The 23,171-nt window shown below is 40.1% G+C and overlaps 1 protein-coding gene across 3 annotated transcripts; it reads right to left on the bottom strand.

The window, feature by feature from the left end:
• Positions 1 to 18,999, bottom strand: hic1 (hypermethylated in cancer 1). 3 transcript variants are annotated; one of them, XM_034169155.1, is made up of 3 exons: positions 18,777 to 18,999; positions 8,988 to 11,326; positions 1 to 10 (listed from the first exon to the last, which is right to left on the bottom strand). In XM_034169155.1, the coding sequence occupies exon 2, from the start codon at positions 11,307 to 11,309 to the stop codon at positions 9,096 to 9,098; it is 2,214 nt and encodes a 737-aa protein (XP_034025046.1). In that variant the 5' UTR covers positions 11,310 to 11,326; positions 18,777 to 18,999; the 3' UTR covers positions 1 to 10; positions 8,988 to 9,095. The 3 variants fall into 3 exon arrangements, with proteins under 3 accessions (XP_034025046.1, XP_034025045.1, XP_034025044.1); XM_034169154.1 differs by lacking the exon at positions 18,777 to 18,999 and adding an exon at positions 17,464 to 18,318 and having other exon boundaries at positions 8,988 to 11,342; XM_034169153.1 differs by lacking the exon at positions 18,777 to 18,999 and adding an exon at positions 17,464 to 18,318.
• Positions 19,000 to 23,171: the final 4,172 nt, after the last annotated feature.

Genomic DNA, 23,171 nt, shown 5'->3' with positions numbered 1-23,171 from the left:
CATTAGCAGTCTGAAGAAACACTGAACTCAGGTTTGTGTGAAACACTTAGGCTATGAATTTAATAAGATGGGCAAATCCAGAAAACATTCATTTATATAGAGACATCTATATTTAATAAAGTGCAAAGAATCTGAAAATGATGTCATTCCCACTCCTGACTTCTGAGTTGAACACAGCATATGCATATGTGTGAGTGAATGACATACAATTTCATCTTCCTTAATGGTTCCAAAGTAATGTTTTTTCCAAACTCCACTTAGGCCATCTTGTGTATTTTAAAGTAAAAAAAAAATAAAACAAGTGCACATTTTGAGGTGAACTGTTGGAGTATATTTGCTTATTGTAGAATGTTAGTCATGCTGACTAGTCAGGGGGCTTGTCACATCTGACATAATCATGAAAACAGAAACCAAAGAGGCAAAAATCAAAGAACATTAAATTAAGGATTTTTTTTAAAAAGTGTCACTCTGGATTAAGCTGGAAAAAAAGAAAAAATATGCAAAGCAGCCAGTTGTCATTTCCTGAAGGTCGTAACTGTCAAGGTATCGTCATTTTTCACTCCGTCTCCAGTTCCTTTTGTCTAAACCTTTCCCTCTTGTTCTCTCCCTTTCAGAGCATGACTTGGCTGGTGCAGCCGTGACCCGGCTCAATTGTGCAATTTCATACATGTTTACTTTACTGGCATCTTTCTGCACATATTTTCCCCTCAACATTTCCCCTTGCATTATTCTGCATTTCCTCTGCAGCAATATGCTGTCTTTAATCTGGATGTGTGAGCCTTTTCTTGGCTGGAGGTGCAGAATACAATAACGATGTCAGGCTTTTTATTTGGCCCATCATCTGTTGTATTTTTAACACATGCCACAAAGTTCATTTTGCAAACCGATCATGGCTTAAAGAAAAAGAAAGTAGCTCTTCACATAAACATTTAGACAACTGTCTTCTTCGGCATGAAAAACAGCTGGAAGAAAGTGGATCGGGGGGAGAGGGTGGGCGCCGAGGGTTAGCGGTTTGTGTTGAGTGTTAAAAAGTGTGGAAGTTCAGGAAAAACGTGAGCTGCAATCGGAACTAAAAGGGCAGAGGGGGGGAAACGTGGCCAAACTCTGAACTGGAGGGAGAAAACCGAGGAGAATGAAGGAAGCAATATGCCAGAGGAAAGGCACTTGTGGGACTTTTGGGGGATCATAAAATAAAGAAAGTGTGTGTGTGTGGGGGGGATCACAATGCAATGATTTTTCCAGAAAAGTGCAGTTTGGTGGAAACCAATTTAAAGCAGCTGCTTGTAATAAAGGCTCTTGAAAGTGTCCTGTCCATCCAGAAACATGGATGGACAGGTGCACACACCAACCTGCACAAATTACTGCTGACTCAGGAACTTTCAGCTGCAGGCACTTAATACTCAGTCTTTGATTTTAATACCCGAAAAGGCTTAATTATAAAAGTATTTGACTTGATCTTCTTTTTATAAAGAAGTAACTAGGAAAAAAATGTACATTAGATAATGGAAATCATGGATTTCCTAACGGGGCAAAGTCAAAGTTGGTAAGACACTTTACTCAATACAGAAGGCTGTGAAAATGGAAAAAAAAAATGTTATTTTTGTTTTCAGTATTTGTGATGTTGAAAAATAAATGCTAAACAGGTTTAATATTAGATTAGAACAATTCAACATGCCACAAAGGTGGCAGTGGCAGCCAATTAAAGGCACAGTTCCCTTTTTTAACAATAAATCTTGATCATTTCTGGCCTTACATAAGGCCACAAGAACTTTTTTACAAGATGGCAAAAGCTGAAAAACATCAAGATGGAACAGTTAAACATCTATTTTTAATTTATTTTGTACTCATTTGATGGCTTTTCATTTGTATGGGTTAATGTGTATTTTTACTTTTTTTAATTTTTAATTTTTTTTTTAATTTTTGATTTTTAATTTTGTTATGTGTCTAATTTTATTACTCTGCTCAAACCACTTTAGCTGCAGTGACACATTTCTTGGTTGGTGGTTTATATGAAAGGCATTTAAAAAGTGATACTTCCTAAAAAGCCTCCAGTGTGAGCACCTTCAGCGGGAAAATAAAACAACTCCGTTCATATTTAATTGAATAAATCAGGCTTTAAGAAAAACAAAAACAGAATGTTTATAATGTCTTTGTTTTTTTTGTTTGTTTTTTTTTGGTCTTTTCTAATGATGCTGTCGGTACAACGGAGTTTTAGGGCCACATTGAATTTCTTTTCTTTTTTTTTGGACTTTACAAGAATAAAGTCGTAATTTTAAGAGAAAAAAGTCAGAATATTATGAGAATAAAGTCATAATATTACGAGAATAAAGTCGTAATTTTACGAGAAAAAAGTCGTAATATTACGAGAATAAAGTCGTAATATTACGAGAAAAAAGTTGTAATATTACGAGAATAAAGTCGTAATTTTACGAGAAAAAAGTCATAATATTACGAAAAAAGTTGAAATATTATATTATGACTTTATTCTCATAATATTACGACATTATTCTCATAAAATTACGACTTTATTCTCGTAATATTACAACTTTTTTCTCGTAAAATTATGACTTTATTCTCATAATATTACAACTTTATCTCAAAGTCTCAAAATTATGACTTTATTCTCATAATATTACGACTTTATGCTCGTAATATTACAACTTTATTCTCAAAGTCTAAAAAAAAATTCTATGTGGCCCTAAAACGTCATTGCATGTCGGGAATCAGCCCTGCTTCAACTTTTGAAAATTTCATAGTGCACACACCTTTTCACGTGATTATATTTTCAGGGATGTTTCACTTTGATTGCACCCTTTTTACACCCCCACAGTATTATGACTGCCCTCCTTCAAAAACCCTATGGGGCTCAGGATTAATCACACTTAGCTGAATCCAAGAATCTGACTCAAAAGGACAGTCTTGATTTCCCGCATTACTGAAGATCAATCACACAGCTCACATTTGAACAGGCCAATCAAAAGGGCAGTGGGCGTGGCTTGGAAGATTGCTTCATTTGCATCTGATTTTTGTAACAAACTTTTTCAAAAATTTCGTAAACAATTTTTGTGAAAAAGCTGCAATAGAAACTGCCTATAGAATTTTTTTTAAATGCATTCCCTAAAAAAGAAAATCACACTGGAAATCCATCTTTGAGATTTGCACCTTAGTCTAACGAGGGAAAGAAATGACTACATTTTCTATTTGTGAATAGCTGATAACAGTTAAAAACAATAATTCAACAATGCAGAAAGCATTGCATATTTTTTAACATTGAACTTATGTGCAATTTTTTTCCTGCAATTAACATTCAGCTGAGCGTGTACCAAAAAGTCAGAAAGGCTTCCTCGCCGTGCAGCCCTGAAAGCCACAGTGCAGTATCACTGTGACACTGAGCAGAGGTCTATTCCCAGAGAGAAAACAGGGGAAGGAAAAGAGAAGATGCAGTCTACTTGTTTTCCGAATAGAGCATTTTAGAAGTAAGAACAGGCTTTCATACTGAGACAATGGCTCGCGTCCACCCTGCTGTGTGCTCCCTGCTCCTCTCCCGCCCTGTTCTCTGTGTCTATCTGAGCAGAAACACACCGCACATCCGGCTCAGCGCAGCACAGCAGCCAAAAGTTCACATCCTGCTCCTCAGCTCTTCTCCTTCACACCAACTCTATTCCCAAAGCGTGCATTAACAAGCCGTCATACACTCAAATAGCATGGGCACACAAAAACAGACAAACTAATGCTTCCCCTGTCCCGTCCCTCACTTACTGTCTGTCCTACACCTTCATCAAATTAAGCCTGTACAAGCTCAAGAGCCCTCCAGTATCTTTGTCCTGGCACACATTTGGGGTTACAATGGAAATATTATTGCGATTGTGCGATGCAGAGCAGATTTTTTAGAGTGTGAATAGTGAACAGGGCTGTCGGCACCACTGGAGCCTTTTCAGTACCTCGGGAACTTTTAGCAGCAGGAACTATTTCAACTGGTGAAATATATATAGGAGGTATCAGGTGGCGTGTGCCAGACTGAGCAAAAGTAAGTAGCCATAAAACTAATTTCCAGACTTTAAAATGACAATAAAGTTGTTAAAATAGAAAATACAAGGTGAAACTTTTGATTGACTGAAGTAGCAGTAACAGAAAGTAAAAAAATAAAATATAAATTAAATGTTAGAATAATCTAGGGGTTCCCAAAATTTTCCATCAACACAACCTTTGGATAGTTGAAAAAAATTATTTGGTCACAAGGAAAATTAAAAAATAAAGCCCTGTCTGAATGTTACTAAATAAACATTAACAAGCGCATGTGCTACTTGTTCTTACTCACTTTTGTATGCCGATTTTAGATCAATTTAAGAAACAAACCAGAAAAATGGAAAACGTTTTGCAAGATAAAATTTGTTTTTGACTTAATTTTACAGAGAAAGAACCCATTTTCTTTCCTGTCTTTTCTTTTATTCTCTGATTTATTAGTTCGTGTTAAAAGAAGCCGATTCACTAGTCCTCACATGTATCTTTCTTAATTTAAAATTTCAGAGATGAACATGCAGTAGTTTTTATTTAGTTATGTAAATTTTTATTTGCATGTAGGTGTCACGTGCACTAAATGTATATAAGCCTCATGATACGAGGTCCAAATTAAACCAGGCAACTCCCTGCAGGAAGCAAACTCGTCGATCCTGTTTGGAATAGTTTGTGCGGAGGACGTTCCTTAAAGTCAGTTTCAGACTGTTTGTACAGAACGGGGTTAGGGCTAAAAAAAAAAAATGCTCACGACTCCTCCTTGGTCTTGTGACTCAAGATTCAATTTCTGCATTTTTTTTAAAGAGAGAACTACAAATAAATTAATTCATAGCAGCATCCAAAACAAGCCAACTGCCCGCATGTTTGCACGTGTGCATAAAATGCAGCAAAGAGTTAGAATGTGTAAGAGCACATTTAATGTTCACCCGTTAAAGCCACTGACGTGCACCTTAAAACTGCTACCAAACACCACGTATGTTCACTAGACATCATGTGTTCTTGAAAGCAAAGACAAATGCTTTCATGCACACTGGAAAAAGATCAAAACTAAAGAAATTTTTTCAGCTGTGAACACTCCAGTGAAATAAATTTGTCTAAACTAAATTAACAAGTTGGCATAATAAATACTACTTAAATTAATTTGGCTAAACTTAATTTATGTGAGTGTTACCAACTGAAGCACTTTTTTTAAGTTGATAGAACAATTCTTGTTTTTCAGTGTAAAACCAGATTAAGTCGCAACCAAAAATGACTTTGCCTCGTGATTTTCAAAAAAAAAAAAACAAAAAAAAGGAATTTTTCAGATTGACAACAACAGAACCTGGATTCTCCAGAGTAAAATACAAAAAAAAAAAAAAAAAAAACAAATCTTAATATCTGTCCACCATAAGACTGTAACAACAAATACATAGACACAAACACGACCACAGGTTTAACTCAGGACAAGCGCCCCGTAAAAACAAAACAAAACAAAAAATTGTATGTGTAATTTTGCCTTTTTTAAAAGAAATTTACTAAATATTAGTGCCCCTATGCTGGGTTCAGTCTTGAGGTAAGCACCAGTTTCACATGCACTGCTTTCAGTAAGAAAAAAAACATGTTTGATATGATCATCTGCTACAGACATAAATGTTGCATTTTAAAAACAATCCCCAAAATAAGGCACATTGTGTTTGTAAGCTGTTACGATCACAGTGTATTTATGGCTTTAGTCTTCACATTCACCCACTGAGGTTGGCACTGGCACGATAGTGGCACTGAATCAGGACCAGCAAGAGCGGGAAAAAAGAAAAAGAAAAAGGCCCACGTGTTCTTTGGAATGAGCACTCAAAGTCAAAATTGTGCCTTCAAACCACAAACCTTTAAGTGCTCTTTTGTTTTGAAGCTGGAGGAACTGCTGGTCGGCCAACACAGAAATATGTCGTTCTTGTTTCTGTTTGGTAGAAGCAGAGTGGAGGGAGTGCAAAAGCCGGGAGACATTTGCTCGGCTCGGATACGATGTTAATAAAGGGGATCAGAGGGGCAAGATGGCAGGCATGAAATGGGACATCAGGCAGGCCAACAGTGCAAACTGTCCAGGAGAAAGTGAGATTTCACAGGGATTAGAGCAGCACAGCAGCTGGTGCCTCCAAAGACGCCGCCGAGAGTCTGTCATGTTCGTATCACTGACAGATTAGCAGCTCGCCGCGTGTCAGGGGGCGTAAACGTGTGTGTGTGTGTGTGTGTGTGTTCGGCAGACACACGCCGGCCTGTCATCACACCAGACTACAGAGGATAAGGCAAGTGGTGTTAACGCTTATTCACTGTGTGACTGCTCAAAATCTTAATTTATCAGAAATTCAATTTAGATGATGTGACATTTCTCTTTTCAGATATCTCCAGTGAAGTTACTGCAGGTTAAAATTGTAACAGTAACAGTTCAAACTGCTCATAATTCCAGTTAGACCTTTTTGATTTCTCTCGGTTTATGATTTCGTAGGTGTTTTTGGAAATTTGTATTAATCACGCTGGTGCTGAAATGTCAAACTGAATTTATGATGCGTTTAAAAAAATACACTCAAAGAATGGAATGAGGTGGGTTGTCCACTTTACATTAACCTTTTGTGTTCAGTTTACTTAAAATGCACATCTTTGTGAGGATCGTTTTTTTTGAGTATAATACAAGTTCATTTAGTTCAATCAACTTAATATTTTTACTTTTAATTAACCTTGATGAGGTGAACCTGTGAGCCAGTTCAGGCGGACAACTTGTGTTACTTACTCCATATTGACATACCTCACTCCACATAATTACTACATACCTCCAACAAAAACACTGTCTACAGAATCCACTAAACACTCCCTCCAAATTGGGCGGGCTATTTAAGATGTGAATTTCCCAGCTGCCCCTCTGCCTGTCAAACACTGCTACTGCTGCATCCACATCACTGCTGCCGCTCAGCCCCACCTCCACCCCGGCATCTACCTGTGGGCTCACCTGGGGAAATATATGTGTATTTATATATATATATATATATATATATATATATATATATATATATATATATATATATATATATATATATATATATATATATATATATATATATATATATACACACACACAGAAACTCAACTATGTTCTTCTATGTATATATACTCTTCAACATGAGCTGTCTGACTGAAGTACAATTTTGTGGAACTTGACAAAATGAATTTCATTAAACTCGACGTTTCAGATTTTGAGTGTAAAGTAGTGCTATCTTGAGTTTTAGTTCACGCTAGCGACTACTTTTTAAGATATCTACAAAGACATAGTGGTGTTCCAACATGATGTACTTTACTTTGGAGATATCGTCAGCTGTCACTTTCTGGTGTCAGAATATATGTGCAGAGATCTCTGGCTTTTTGAAATACAATTTAAGATATCTAAAATGCAAAGGTAGTCACATTACACTGCTAATGATTTTGTTGCTAACCGCTATTAGCTTATTCCCTAGCCAGTTGAGATATTAAATGTGCACAGGTTCCTTCTTCATGTGTCGCTGCGGTGAAGTTCACCATTAATTCACTGACTGAGCCTTTTAAATTTTTGTTGTTTTCTGAATTTTATATATATATATAAAACATGGATGCCGCTAACCGCTACTGCTAATCCATTGGAATTGTGTCATTGCCGAAAGAATGTCAGCTTTTTGATGAGTCACAGCTGAATTATAGATTTCTGAAGAGATCATTCAGAATGTGCCGAGTCACTCTGTGCCATCTGTGATGTCAGTTTAAACACCAAAAATTGGAATTCTGATGAGGGGAGCAATGAATGTATGGTAATGATGACTCGTCAAAACACATTTGTTGATGGATTGATGATAATAATAAGGAACGGTCGAGTCAAACTGGGGGAGGTCACACAGTGGAAAGGTCACAGCGTGCGACACGTCCAACTACTGTCGAGTCACAATTTATCAGCCGTCCGCCATGAATGAAGCAAATGAAGCAAATCATCCTGACACTAAATGACAAATTCCCGTGTCATTAATTCTGACTTGGCCCCTGGCTCACTCTCACACTCTGAATTTTCCTCCTGCGTCTACAACGCTATTACACAACTTCAGAGGCAACACCCATTCTTCAGCTCCACCACGAGATGAAGCCGCGCTCATGGAGAACAGGCATTAGTGTGTCATCAGTTGGGTATGTGTGATCATGTCCCAGATATGAGCTCACAGGGCAGAGCTCGCTGCTGCGCAATAACAACTGGAAGCTCTGGGATGATAGTCGGAATACAAAGAAACCGAGCTCGGGAATGGTGCTCAGAAAGCAGATTAAATTACCAATTACTGTCACAGCGTATGAGCCATTAACTACAAATGCATTTAAAGGAGTGCGTTTGAAAAGAAAAGTTGAGACGTTACCCAAATGCTGAAGCACTTGCTCCGACTGTTCAGTCTTTTCCTTGAGAATTCTGAAGCAGGAACATGAGGAGGAGAAGAGAGAGCTGGAGAGTGAGATACACAAAACGTCCAGTACCCCAAACACGGGGACAAAAAATATATATATAAAAGAACAAGAAGATGAAAAATCCTCCCATTATTTTTACAGTCCAGAAGAGTTGGATTATTCATTTTGGTAAAAGGTCCGCTCAGGTCTGGACGCAAACCCTGAAACTTATCCTTATGTGCTTTTTTCCTTTTTTTGTACACAGGTGATATATAATAGTACACAGGTTTAGGGTCGGATTGCAACATTTCCTTGCAACAGTTTTTCTTTGGATTTCACTACAATACAAAAATAAATAGAACAATTTTCGTTTTTGGTTGTTTCAATTTGTTGCTTTGGCTCAAAAGCTGGATTTTTTTTATGTTTGTTTGCATACACTGTACATAAATAGTGTCCCTTGGTCACAAAATATTACAAAATTCCTTTACAGAGGAGGACTTTAAGATACACTGGATGCAAAGAAAGGCACTTAAAAGTCTAACCCTAACCCTAACCCACATGGCCTGAGTTTGAGGTGCAGAGGAGATACTGAGCTGAGGTGAGTGGCATCAGGATACTGCAGATTGGGTGCACGGCTGCCCAATTACGCAGGTCATGTGGTCTTAACTTGGCGAGTAGCGCTCGATGGTGCGGGTGTCAGTAAGAGCCTGTGTAGGAGGGGGAAGGGGTTGTCCCAGGACATCCATCTTGTCGTGCGTGAGCCCGAGGTGCTCCGAGGCCAGTTTGGACAGTGGGTAGAGGCTTTCCATGGCCTTAACCTCGGCTACCAGGTGCTGTTGGGCTTGGAGTAGAAGCTCGCTGGCCTTCTCCTGCTTCAGCCCCAAATGCTCTGCTGTGTACTTAGTCAAAGGATAGATGCCCTCTGCAAAGTCCAACTTCAGTTTACCATCTGTCGTCAGGCCCCCCGCTGTCCCTCCGCTGCTGTGCATCTTCATGTGGCTGATGAGGTTGCGCTGCTGAGCAAACTTTCCTCCGCACACCTGACATTCGTAAGGCTTCTCCCCGGAGTGGATACGCATATGCTCAGTGAGACGGTACTGCCGAGTGAAGCGCATGCCACATGCATCGCAGGCGAAAGGCTTTAGTCCCAGGTGGCTACGCATATGGCGAGTCATGGTGCCACGCTGCGTGAACTTCTTGCCACAGATGCTGCATGGGTAAGGCCGGGTCAGCCAGTGGGTTTTTTCATGTTGGCGCAAAGTGGCTGGGTCTTTGTAGGATTTCTCGCAACTGGAACAGCGGTAGGGTCGGATCATCTCTCCAAGGCCACCTGAACTCAGTCCCTGGTTGGTCTTGCTGTCCAAGTGGGACAGACTATTCAGAGCATTGCTGCTGTTTAGGCTCCCATAACCATTAGTATTGCTGTTGATGTTTTTGGCGTTGCCGTTATTGTTGTTTCCCATTTCCCCACCAGAGTTAACATACAGCTCTTCTTCCGTGTGTGTCTCTGTCTCCACGTGTGCTTTGAGCTGCTCAGAGCTTGGAAAGCCTTTGTCACAGGGGATGCAGACGTATAGGTTTTCTCCAAAGCTTTCTGGCTCATATGGCATATGGAATCTCCCCATTGGTCCAGTAGGAGATGGCCGACCTTCGCTGCTGCCCGTCTCCTCAGTGCCTGAACCGCTCTTGTCGTCCACTCCTTCACTCTCCTCCCCAGCCTTGTGGTGGTTGTGATGCTGGTGGTGGCCCTCTTGGTCTCCATTTTCACCAACTTCTTCCTCATCTTCATCCTCGTCTTCCTCTTCAGGTGGATATGGTAACGGCTCATGTTTCACCCAACGGTAGATGTTACCAATTTCTCGGCCTGCCTCTCCAGTTTCCGTTGGGGTTTCAGGACTGGGTGGGCACGGATAACGGTCAGTGCCTTGGGAGCCTGAGCGATGAAGGTGGGGGTGGTGAGAGCCAAGGGTCTGGTTGAGGTGGTGGAAAGGGGGAGGTGTGACAGAGCTTGCCTGATCAGTTGACTCCATTTTCTCTGCAGGGAAGGCCCTTCCATTGGGTCCATTCATGGGACTGGCATGGCCACTCAGAGTCCCGTCTCGTTCCTCATCATTGTGAGTGTTTGCCAGATGGGACTGGGAGGGGGGGCTTTTCTTGGACAGATCAAGGCCAAAGATGGGAGAGCAGTTTCTCTCAGAGTGGGATGAACGCAGGCCTAGCTGGGCAGACAGTGCTGCCTGCGGGGACGGGAACACCTGAGAGCCCTGAGAGGAAGTGGGTGCATAGAGTTCACCTGCATGAATGGCCAGTCGGTGAGGAACTAGATCCTCTAGTGGTGGTGCCCTAGTTGTATGGCTATTTACAATTCCTCCTGGAGGGCAGGACTGAATAACAGGAGTAGAAATTCTATACCTGCCGCCACTCCCTAAACCTATACTATTGGGCCCCATCTTTGCATAGGGTAGAAATGCAGGAGTTGGACGTAGAGGGTACTTTCCATTTCTTTTCAACTTCTTCTTGCACAAAGCCACTAAATCGAGAAGCTGTAGGTAGCTGGCCGCTGCCAAGACAGCCCCTAGATTGGGCTCAGTGGGTGAGGTGGGGTCTCCCTCAGTAAGACGGCCTGTGTAGATATAGTCCAAAATGACTCTGAAGACTCCTGGACTCACCATCTCGTGGTCGAGGTTAATGAGATTGTCATGGACCACCAGAGACTTCAAGTAGAGGCTGCTGGCAGCCAGAATGTTCTTGTGAGCTCTGAAGAGCGCGTTCTGCACCACAATAATGACATCACACAGGAAGCCCTTGGTGCGCTGGCTGTTGAGCTGCAGGAGGAGATCCCTAGCATGACTTGGAACTTCCATGGCATCCAGCATCGTCTTCAGTCCGCCACCTGAAAGAACAGAAAGCTGCAAAGAGTCAGGCAGCAGTCAATGTGTCATCATACTATAATGACTGTAGTGGATGGATGGATGGATGCACTAACCCCGCAACACACACACACACACACACACCACCCGTTGGGCAGGTTCTCATCTCACAAAACAATAAATATCTTTCATATTTTCTGCACTACAACACGGACGGCTGCTACACTTCAAAATGCCTATTTGACTGTTCGGATTACAAAAATGGCAAAAAATAGAAGCACAGAATAAAAACAAAAACTCTAAAGAATGTTCAAGAAAGTAAAATACACTTACAGAGTGTAAAAAAAGGCCAAATACATTTTTGCCTACACCAGTCAACCAAAGAGGCAGTCAGAATGAATTTCTGATGGTAATCCACTAGTGCAGTGCCCGAAGGAAGTTTGAATTCCTAATGAAAATTGTGAGATAAAATTAAATTAAAAAAAGACCATCACCAGATCAGTACCACATAATAATGCCAAATACCACCATGAGACCAACTGAATTCTAAATAAAGTGTGAAATGTCATCACCAGAATGCAGTGCTTTCAAATGCCACCAGTTGTAATATAAATAATAAAAATCATAACCAAAAAATATACAGTACCTAGCACAGTGCTTTAATTTTCCCTCAATTGTAAAGCTGGAAAAAAGTTTCTGTAGGAAGTATTATACTTGAAAGACACGACTGGAGTCATCCAGAGGATTTAGTGCTGCTATAATGGACCGATGCAACAGGTGGCAGCAACACAACAATAAGGATGCCAGCTGCCATTAAACCATAAACTACCATAAAAGAAGAAATGGAACATAGAATTAAATTTTGACGGAAATCCGTACACAAACTGAGGTTTTGCAGGACACAGACACCATGGAGGGCGCCATCTTGGAAGGACTAATGTTACAATGTCAAAATAAAGGTTTTGAACGTTAATCCCCAAATTTTTCATAATTAAGGATACACATCATCGTGCCATGCGCAAGCCATATCCAAAAGATGAGGTTGATCTGACAAACAATCAGAAAGATATGCAAGCCATATACCCACACACACACACACACACACACACGTTTCTTGTTTTATAGATAAACAGCCCAGTCTAACTGTTTTTTTTTATCCTCCCATCACGAAATTACTCAAATTTTTGTGACGGGTTTTTTTTTTTTAACTCACTATTACTAATCCTACTCCTACCCCAACCCTAACCCTAACCATAACCATAACCATAACCTAATCCTACTCTTGGCATTTTCAATCAGATCATCTCTGACCTTCTCTGTCTGTTTATGGAAGAAAACAAAGTCTTTGCACACAATTAATTTGTGGGAGTTTTTTTAGCAGGTGAAATGCTGGTTAGTAAAACTTTCCCACACAAGAATAACTCACATAAAACAACTGTCCTCTAAAACTGCTCAAGCGCTAAATGCACCCCCAAAATCCAAGCCCAATGGTGTTGTTTCAAAATAACACCAGCAGTTTTGAGCTTGAGAAATCATGAAGAAGGGTCTATTTTTCCATAAAAATCACAGTTCTTTAATTTTCTGTCTTGTTTTTTAATTTCTTTTTCACACGACCCTTTCAGGCCATATTTATCCAACTATGTGTAACCTGCTCACTGACGCGAATCCAATCAGAACTCTACATGGAAGACGGAGGAAGTTTATAACACATGTGGAATTTGACCACGGGGACGCCCACGTTTCACCTGGCTACAGGAGATGCAAATGGACAGAGATGGGAATGGACCAAGTGTCTGCCTGGGTGGTTGCCATCCATGGTGGCCCTGTAGTGTGGTAGATGCATTGACACACAACACCAGTGCATGCTGCCAGGCCTGACATGTTGGATGGAACTTACATGCTGGAACAAAATTCCAAATCATTTTAGTTTGAAATGATAAGTACATTCATATCTACAGTGACCAAAATTATATATATATATATATATGTGTGTGTGTGTGTGTGTGTGTGTGTGTGTGTGTGTGTGTGTGTGTGTGTGTGTGTGTGTGTGTGTGTGTGTGTGTGTGTGTGTGTGTGTTTTAAATTTATTTGCCTTTTAGCTGCCCTCAGGGTTGCCACAGTAGATCCAATACAGATCCTCACTAGAATTTGGCACAAGCTTTACACCGCATAGTCTTCCTGATTGAACTCCAGTTGTACTTAAGAGAAACCTGCTCACAGCTCCAGCTCTTCCAAAGTGGTCTCCGAGCCAAATACTAATCAGAACCTACTCTGCTTCATTTCTGAGAGCTGATGGGATCAGATGCACTCACAGTGTCATTGCTGAGGTGATTATTTGCTAAATAAGTTGGGGTTTTGGGGGGGAGTAGATTTTTTTTGTTTCTTCCTTCTTTTTTGTCTGCACATTCATGCTATCAAACACCAGTGTGAACAAGCCATTCAGATTTTTCTAAATTCTTATATTTGTCCATAAATTCTTGTTGAATTTATTTTCCTCAGTGTAAAACAATCTGATTTGCATTTTTTAAGAAAATATAAAACACTTGTACATTGCAGAACTTGTGTGTGGGAAGGTCACAGAAAAGCCTGTGAATAAAAATTAACTTTTGAGGTGACCAATATAAACGATTTTGTCATTATCAGATGTTCACGTCTATGCTTTCATTTCCTCTGCAGAAACTCTGCAGAGAAAAATTCGGGGAACCACAGATACACACTTTTTTAAGTTTGATGCCCTGATTAACTACTGTGAGTGACTTTATTTAAAAGCATCTGCTACGTCCACAAAAAAAAAAAAAAAACTGTGTGAATGTATTCCAGGAGCAGAGCTTTAAACACAGCAGGATGGATGTTTCACAAGTGTGACGAGCAGCAGGTATGAAGCTGTGGGGGGAAAGGACATGTCCAAAAAAAACTCCCCGTTCCTCCCTGCAGTCATATAAGGAACGCTGAGCGCAAGAGGATGTAAATCAAAATGAGATCGTTCAATACAGCAACGCACAAATTCATACACAGTGAAGTATCAAAGCAAAAGGACCAAAGTGTCAAACGCGTAACGTCTTTAATGAAGCGACCCCAAAGTGTCACAGAGTGGCCGTATCAGCTGTAGCATCACAAACTTCCTGATACAAGCTTGTACACTTCTTGTTTTTTTCTAGCAGAGATAAAGCGATGAGGAAATGTGGAAAAAAAGGTGCAGATAGGCTGAGAAATTCTGCCGTTACTCCTCGGCACACTCACTTCAGCCGTGCATTTCAAACAGCAGATCTATAAGAGCCGAAGAAAAGTGTCGCTGGAGCTGAAGGCCAAAATGTAACTTCAGACTAAGAACAACCTCAAACTGGGGACAAGAACTCACATCCTCTCTTCTTCTGGAAATAACTCATCTAGGATTTCTGAGCGCGGCTGAAACATCATTGTCAATTCACCTGATTATTTTTATGATTGCATTTTTATTTTTATTGAATTTTTTTTTTTTTTTTTTTGGGGGGGGGGAAAACAGAATTTTTTTTATAAATAACCTTTACAGTTTCCCCGAACACAACCTTCAAATCATTTTCTTTGCACAACTGCAGGAATTAAAGGCATCAAATGCACAATGATACACAACACAAACAATTAAACGCTCACATCTGACATGAGGTAACAATTAATCTAAAATATAAATATTAATAATTTCTACACCTGTAATTTAAGATCTTGTATGTATAGAATAAAAAGTGCACACTGAAAAAAGGAAACATAAATATGTACATCAGTTGCAAAACTTTAGAATGTATGAATGACGACTTCTCTCAATTAGACACATAAGAAAATTATGTCATTTTGACACATTCTGATCATATGCAACCAACATACATATTTAAATTATGCAAATCCAACAGACTTTTTTTTCAATGTAATGTTTATCTTGCAGGTTTTGCTCTTCTTCACATTACAGGTTGTCACTTAAACTGTTTCCACTTCTGGTTTGTCTCTCAGTGTGACAGACGTCGTGTTGTACTATAAATTTCAAAGTCGGTCACATCAAACGTGTTGGAAAAAAAAGAAGATATAGAGCACAGGCCAAGTAGTTTCCACACGTTACTGAACTTTTGCAGACTTTCCTTGAAGGAGGTTACGTGCCTGAGTGCAGCGACACACGACAAACACACAACAGAGGTAGAAGCTCCTCGAGCGATGCTTTCTGCTCAGAGACGTCAGCCTACTGTACTGATCCACAAAGACTGGTCTTCATTACTGAGCCCAGAAAACATCTGAATCCACTTTTCTGACAGGTTGTCATTTTTATGAATGCATTTGTGCAACAAGAGCGGGGGGGAGGAAAAAAGCAAAATGAAATTTTTGTCTCTGGTATGTGCACCTGCGCAAAGATCAAACTGATTTTTGGGATTGATGCTGCACAAAAGCATCATCACAGTCTCCTTATCAGAGGAGCTGCAGGTTTTCACTCAGTCGTCAGAAATCTGAAACGCTGCCATGCACACGATGATTTGTGAAACACGCTAAATGAAATAATCAAACTCAGTCCCTCTGGGATGTGCGATAACCTGCTTTTTTCCAACGTGCGCTGTAAACTTAGAGGCTTCTACTGCATTTGGTTATTTGCATGTGATTAATATTGATTCTTCCTGTGTTTTGTCACTTTTGTGGTTTCTGTACACCAGGAGACTAAACGTTCTACCCCCCTCACATAAACACATTCACTTCAGATGCTCTTCTGACATTTTATTTTATGTCATTTCAACTCACCGCCCATGTTCGTGCAGCCTTGTTTATTTTAGGAGCCATGAAATCCCCGTGCAATTTATGAGGCAAAGCCAGAATAAATTTAATGACTTTTATTTTGTGCATATCACTTTATTTCCACTAAATGTCCATGTCATATTTTTGTGATTCACAAAGGCTGGACTGCAGGCTTGAGGATCTCTACAGCTGTGAAATAGCAGACTGTGTGGGTTACTTTTAAGTTCGAAAAGCTTTTACACTGTTGATGAGTTTTGGTGAGGTCAGCAAAGAATCTGTTTCCTGCTTCGATGCATCTGAAATTGATCACACATTTAAAAATACCCGCAGAGTTACAACACTGCTTCTTAATGTTAACAGAATGAACACAGCCCTTTTAAGATGAAAGTGATCACTTATATTCCAAAATACCACATTTAATGTATGCAAATATTTAAAAACATTACATATCTGTGTACTTGTGCCACTTTTCTTGGAACTGCAATCCCTTTATATTTTAAATTAATAAAACATTTGGTAAGATATAAAATTAGGACAGCTGTCTATTTTCTCTCTATTTTCCAGGATGTGATGTTTGTATGTTGCTGCTGTTTTGGATCAGTTTTACTGATTTTTGTGGCGTACACGCATCATTTCATCTCCTGCAAAATCTCAATTAATCATCCCAAGAAACAGACCATTTTCAGCTCATTGTGCGTGTAAGCACAAGGTGTATCACACAGCTCTGAAAGAATCAAGTTACAAAATCTGCCTCCAAATATTCTTAGTCGCTGGGGCAGTGACACTATCAATGTCTCACACATACATACACACACAACACGTCTGTTTTATTTGAAAAGAGGGGGTTACTTCCCTTTAAAAGTTATTATAGAATTACTGAGGAGGCTGAAGTTCCTTGTCTCTAAATGTTCATTCTTTTCCAGTTAAAATGAGTTCAAGAAACGTTTTAAAATTATGGTCAAACATCAAACTTTGCACAAACATTTAGCATCATCTTAGTGACTTTGATTATCTTTATTTTTAAAGCTATCTTATGATTTAATGTAGAATAAATCTACTCAGATTAAACATTGAAAATATGAAATTGAACTCTGAACACTAAAATGCGCAGCAAATCTAAACGTGGTGGGGGGGGGGCTCTTTAGCTGTGCCGATTTTGATGTGTAAAATTAAATTCTCTCGTTTGTGGCAATGTGCAGTTTGGTGCGTAAAACTTTAAAATGCCATCATTTTATTTAAAGATAGTGAGCATTTTAGTGCGTAAAACCATGAATGCCATCCTTTCGTTTTTAGCAGTGCGAAATTTTAACGTGTAAAACCATAAATGCCATCCTTTCGTTTGTGGCAGTGCGCGCTTTAGTGGTTTCAGTGCGTAAAACCAAAAGTGTCACCGTTCCATCATGTGCGCGCTTACCTGCATGCCCGATGTCTTCTGCCATCCGATCTAAGTCTCCTTTAATGATCATCTCCGCAGTCTGCACGACTCATATCTGACGTCTCAGCTTTGGACTGCCAGCCTCCAAAAACCATGCCAGTTTTCCGCGCGCGTCTGCCAGCTCCTTTTTTTTTTAGGATTATTATTAATTGATATGAATTTCTTGTCGCTCCTGAAGTCCGTCCTCCCTCCCACTTCTCTCTCTCTCTCTCTCTCTCTCTCTCTCTCTCTCTCTCTCTCTCTTTCTCCTCCTCCTATAAAAATACACGCATCAGTTTCCTGTTTTTTTTTTCCCTTTTTTTATATCCTTGGTTATTTTAGAATCGTGCGCAATAACGCGCACCGGGATGATAATGGTGCCCCCTGCGCGCTTTAAGCGTTTTAGCGCCCCGTGTGATGTCAGTCTATAATAAAACTAAAAGGTAAAATCGAGGGCAAGAACTTGAAGTGACCCCGACTTGAACTTCGCAACACATCGTCTTAAAGAGACAGGCAGCTTTTTCTTATTTCTAATATTTTAATAATCTACCTGTACGAATGAAATCCACGCAGCAACTCATTTCATTTTAATATATTTTCTTCTTCTTCTTCCTGGGGTGAAAATGAAATCAGAATGTGTGAGTCGCCACACTTTTCAGCAGGTCTGTGTGTCGATTTTAATGAAGTGCATTGTAAAAGCGGACATGCTGCGTCTCACTTTTCCTCAGGACCTCCACTGTGAACATCTGGAGCTGTGTAAGAGGCCCCCAATTCACTCTGTGAAACCCTCAAATTATCTAAGTGGAAACTGAGAGCCACTTTAAACCTTTTTCAAATCTCTCTCTCTCTCTCACACACACACACACACACACACACACACACACACACACACACACACACACACACACACACACACACACACACACACACACACACACTTTCTCTCTCTCTCTCTCTCTCAGAACACCTGATGTGCAGAAAAACATCTGGAGGCTGACATTCCACTAAATATACATTTTTGATTATTATTTTTTTTTCAGGAGGAACGTGCTCTCTTTTTATATATAAAAAGTTGATTTAATATTTAATATGTCCCATTTTCTGCTGCTCCAAAATCTATTGTCAATATTTAGAAACGTTTTCTTTCCGATATGAGTCTCAGTGTCATTTCTGTCTTTGCGCGTAAAATGTGGTCCTCCGGAGCGGAGACGCTGCGATCATCTCCGGGTGTGATGCTGTGTCGTCATCACACGCTGAACGTGCTGAAACCGGGCAGTAACCCGGTGTGCCGTCCGTCACGCACACGCACTCACCTCGGACTCATGTCTGGTGCCGCGGCCGCGTGTCTGCGCGTAAAGACCTCCGCGCTGCGCTGCGCTCCGCCGTCGCTCCTCTCTGGCGGCTTTTCCTCCGCTTTCGCCCTCTTCCATCCGCTGGGTTTCTCACCACTTATCCAAACTATCTGACACTTCTCACTGTGACGGACTCCGGGTCGGACCGAAGCTGCCGGCGGAGACTTTACGCGCACAGCGACACCTCACGGTGGGATGGTTGTAAAGCGCCCTCACTGAAGAACCACATCATACAGCTCAGTGAAAAAAATAAAATAAAGATACAAATTCACAGCATATTCGTTACGATTTCTCTAAAATATGATAGATAGATAGATAGATAGATAGATAGATAGATAGATAGATAGATAGATAGATAGATAGATAGATAGATAGATAGATAGATAGATAGATAGATAGATAGATAGATAGATAGATAGATAGATAGATAGATAGATAGATAGATAGATAGATAGATAGATAGATAGATAGATAGATAGATAGATAGATAGATAACCTTTAATTTTTGTTATTATTTTTACTATTATTATTGATCTTTTTTTTGTGGTTTGCTTGTTTGTTATCAATGGATTATAATACGATTTGGTTAAAAGGCCCCTGGTTAAGAACTACATCTATTTTCTATTTGTGTATTTTGTAGACACTTTGGCCCCAACAAACTTACCTACATGCAACAATGACCTGATTAACGTGAGCAATGTGGACATTAGTGCCTTGCTCATGGGCATTTCATAGACAGGAACTGCAGTTCCATTCCAGAGATTCAAATGTACAGCAGTTTTTAAGCATGCCATAAAAGTGTTTTATAAATAAAATGATGATTATTGTTATTGTTATGACAAATGCTTTTTTCTGTTCTCCGCTATCTATAATAATTTGTATGTTATTACTGTAACTATGAGTTTTCTGTATTTTTTCCATTGTTAATTACTGTTAAGTACTAATTTTATATGGTTTGATATTTTTTTTGTCTTATTCTTTCACAGTTTTTTATGAAATCCTGTCTGTATATAAGTATACATTAATATTATTAATATTATTTTGAGGTGATATGGATCTGAGTGCAGCTTTTTTTTCTTTTTATTGTTGTTGTCGTCCATTCATGTTCATGCTATATGTATTTTAGCAAAACAACTTTGGCCTTTTCTAAAGTATGTACTTGGAGTCCTCTTGTTGATTTTACAGTATTTAATGTTGCACTTATGGACCAAGGAGGTAATGTTTGCAATAATGCTCAATAATGAGTTTGTTTGTTTGGTGAACCATCACCACCTCCACACACACACACACACACACACACACACACAGTGGTAACCAGTAGCAGACAGTATTTCTGGTATTTATATTTGTATTTACATTTTGCGTTTTTTTTTGTTTGTTTTTTTTACTTTTGATACTCTGTGCTTCTTACCCTGTGTGCTGCTATACAATGGTGCTGGAACCTCAATTTAACTGAGGGGGTCTTCCCATAGGATTAATAAAGTTCTATGTAATCTAATCTAATCTAATCTAATCTGCGAACACTGATTGACTGCATGTCCATGGCTCCATTAAAACAAACTCACAGCTACATTTAACTTATTACAATCTCCAGTTCATGAACAGTGCACCATTACAAACAAGCTTTTTTTTTTTCAGGAGATAGGGGTGAGGTGTGCATGTGGGCGAGGGGGGGGGGAGCTCTTTTTTGTCACAACATCTGATAATCTCATGAAGCAGGATCTGACTTTTAAAATACTCCAAGTTCAAGGCGCTGGTGTTTCATTACTTGTCGCGGTGCGAGCAGTCAGATCCCGGTGGACTGGACGGAGGTATTGTGTCTCATTTCCAGGTTTCCACGATGAACTGTTGATAACCTCACAGACAGAAGTCGACAACCTGTGCAGGACGACAGATACAATCAATCAAGGATGCGACAGCGTGCATCAGTTTGTGTTCCAAAAACAGTTTTTGTATCCAGGAAATCACAAATGTCGTCACATTGTACAAACGGTGTGTGACATCATCACAATAAAAGCTACTAGTACCCATGAGCATGAAAATCGTTGAAATCAGCTGAAGGACCTGGGAGGAGTAGGTCAACAAACAGACAGGCAGACACATGACCTTGGTCCAAATGATTGACCTTTGGCAATTTTGATCTTGCTGGTCAACCTGCCCCTATATGTGCACCATTTCTGATGCAAATAGGAGTCAAAACTCCAGCTTTGCTTTTTGACCCCAATTATTGACCTGTGGCAAATTTGGCCTTGCCAGTTCAATTCCAAAACCCATCTACATATGTGTGCCAAGTTTGGTGCAAACTGTTTTGGTTTTTGGAGACCACTGACCTCAGATACCTTGACCCCAATAATTGACCTCTGTCCACTTGTATTATTCCTGGGTGATTTCAGAATCCACCTCCATACCTGTGCCACGTTTGGTACAAGTCAGTTTGATTTTTTTTTTCTTCTTTCCTTTTTTTTTACCTTTGATCCCAGTGACATTGACTCCCAGTGATTGACATTTGTCAATTTTGGCTTCGCTGGGCAACTCTGGAGCTCATCTACATATGTGTGCCAAGTTAGGAGACATCAAGTGAAAAATCATACACTTTTGACCTCAATAACCTTGACCTTTGGAAAACAAACCTCTTTTAAGGTAATTCCAGGGTTGGTGTTCACCCACATACCAAAGTCGATGTAAATCGAACAAAGGACCTGAGAGGAGGACAGAAACAAAGACACAAACGCTGCTCGAATCATAGTTTGATGAATTCACAAGATGTGAACATCCGACAAGCCGGAGACTAGCGGTGTTTCATCTGTATTTCTTTGTGTGTCTGGTTGCAGATGTTGTGCGCTTGGACCGACTTTATCGGCCTAATCAATCAGCCTCCAGAGACCCGAATTAAGCCAGTCAAAACACAATATAAAATACCATAATCTGGAGCGCACAAACCTGAAATGCTGAACTTTAAATGAACTGAGAAAAAGAAAAAAAAAGAAAAACCTCCAATTTGCTGCTTGCACTGAAAGGTTGGATTAAAGCTGGAACGCACGGCGCCCATCCCAGAAAGGATCCAGAGCTGGAGATAAGGCAGGCCAAGTATTCTGCCGTCACCCTCTAAATCACACACCTTTCCCACCTTTTGTCCAAGCGCTGCAGGATTTACACATGGCATATATCTCCGAAACAAAGTGAGGGGATGAACACTTCTTCAGACATCTGCGAGCAGACACGCTGCAGGTTCTGTGGCTCTCTGAGGTCCCAAACCACCTCGTTTCAATTTTCTGAATGACGACTACTCCAATCATATTGTTATTGCTCCGTTTCCATCTGCCAGGGAGTTCACAGCTGTCAGCTCAGGACCGGACAATACACAGAGCAATCGAAAAGTCATCTTAACGCCATAAAACAGACATCAGTGTCATTCAAGTGCAACTTTTCTAAACTGCTGCCCTCTGACTTACCTACAGTGCCAATAAAATAAAATAAAAAAAACCTCACCTCGTTTCCAGGCTCTGCAGTGCACCTTCTGGCAAACCTGAAGCAGGATTCCATGTGTCTTCCATGGAGCTGTGACTGGTGAAGCAGCAGACAATGGTTGTTGTTTTGTCTCTCTAATCACAGCCACTGGAGCTTGTTACCCCTTCAAGCTGCCACATACATGTGCAGCAGACGGTAAACCAGATGTTCTATTGTTTTCCATGAGAAGATGATGGAAAATTTGTTCCCTGCTGGCTGTGAGAGGAGCACCTTCTGCACATCAGGATGGTACCTGCCATCAAAAGTCCAAAAATGCTCAACTTTGTCTGCTTGTCACAGATGCAAGAACAAACCGGTGGTTTATTTATCCTCAACAATGGTCTATGATGGACAATTCAGGGGCCGCATCCTTCATCCTCCACATGGATCATAGTAGTGCAGCTAGAGTGTCTCATTTCGAAGACTCCTTGGAATGTGGCTGATGAATGCAGCCTTCTTTACCCCCAAAAACAAAGGCTACAATGGTCACATCCATCATGGCCAAAACAATCCCAAGTGATTTTTAAGACAAAATGGTTGGTAAATTAAAAAATAAACAAAAGGACTATTTTGAATGCCATATGTTCAAGTACAAATATGTAATGTTTGTAAGTAAAGTATAAATAAGTATTGAAAAGTGGATACTAAAGTGTGGGTTAGGCCCCCTGCGCTATTTACAACACAACTTACACTAGCTTGTAAAATGCAGTTGTCTCAGTTGTTAGGTCACTCGGGATAGGGGTGGGATAAGCTAATGATGCAATCACAAAATGTTCTGTGGACTCAACCATCTCATTTCGAAAGGGTGGGTTTGGCCTACACAGTCTTTGAAGGTCAGATATTCATAGA

This window comes from Thalassophryne amazonica, chromosome 4 (assembly GCF_902500255.1).
Source record: "Thalassophryne amazonica chromosome 4, fThaAma1.1, whole genome shotgun sequence".
Taxonomy (NCBI): domain Eukaryota; kingdom Metazoa; phylum Chordata; class Actinopteri; order Batrachoidiformes; family Batrachoididae; genus Thalassophryne; species Thalassophryne amazonica.
This window is presented reverse-complemented; position numbering and strand designations above follow the sequence as displayed.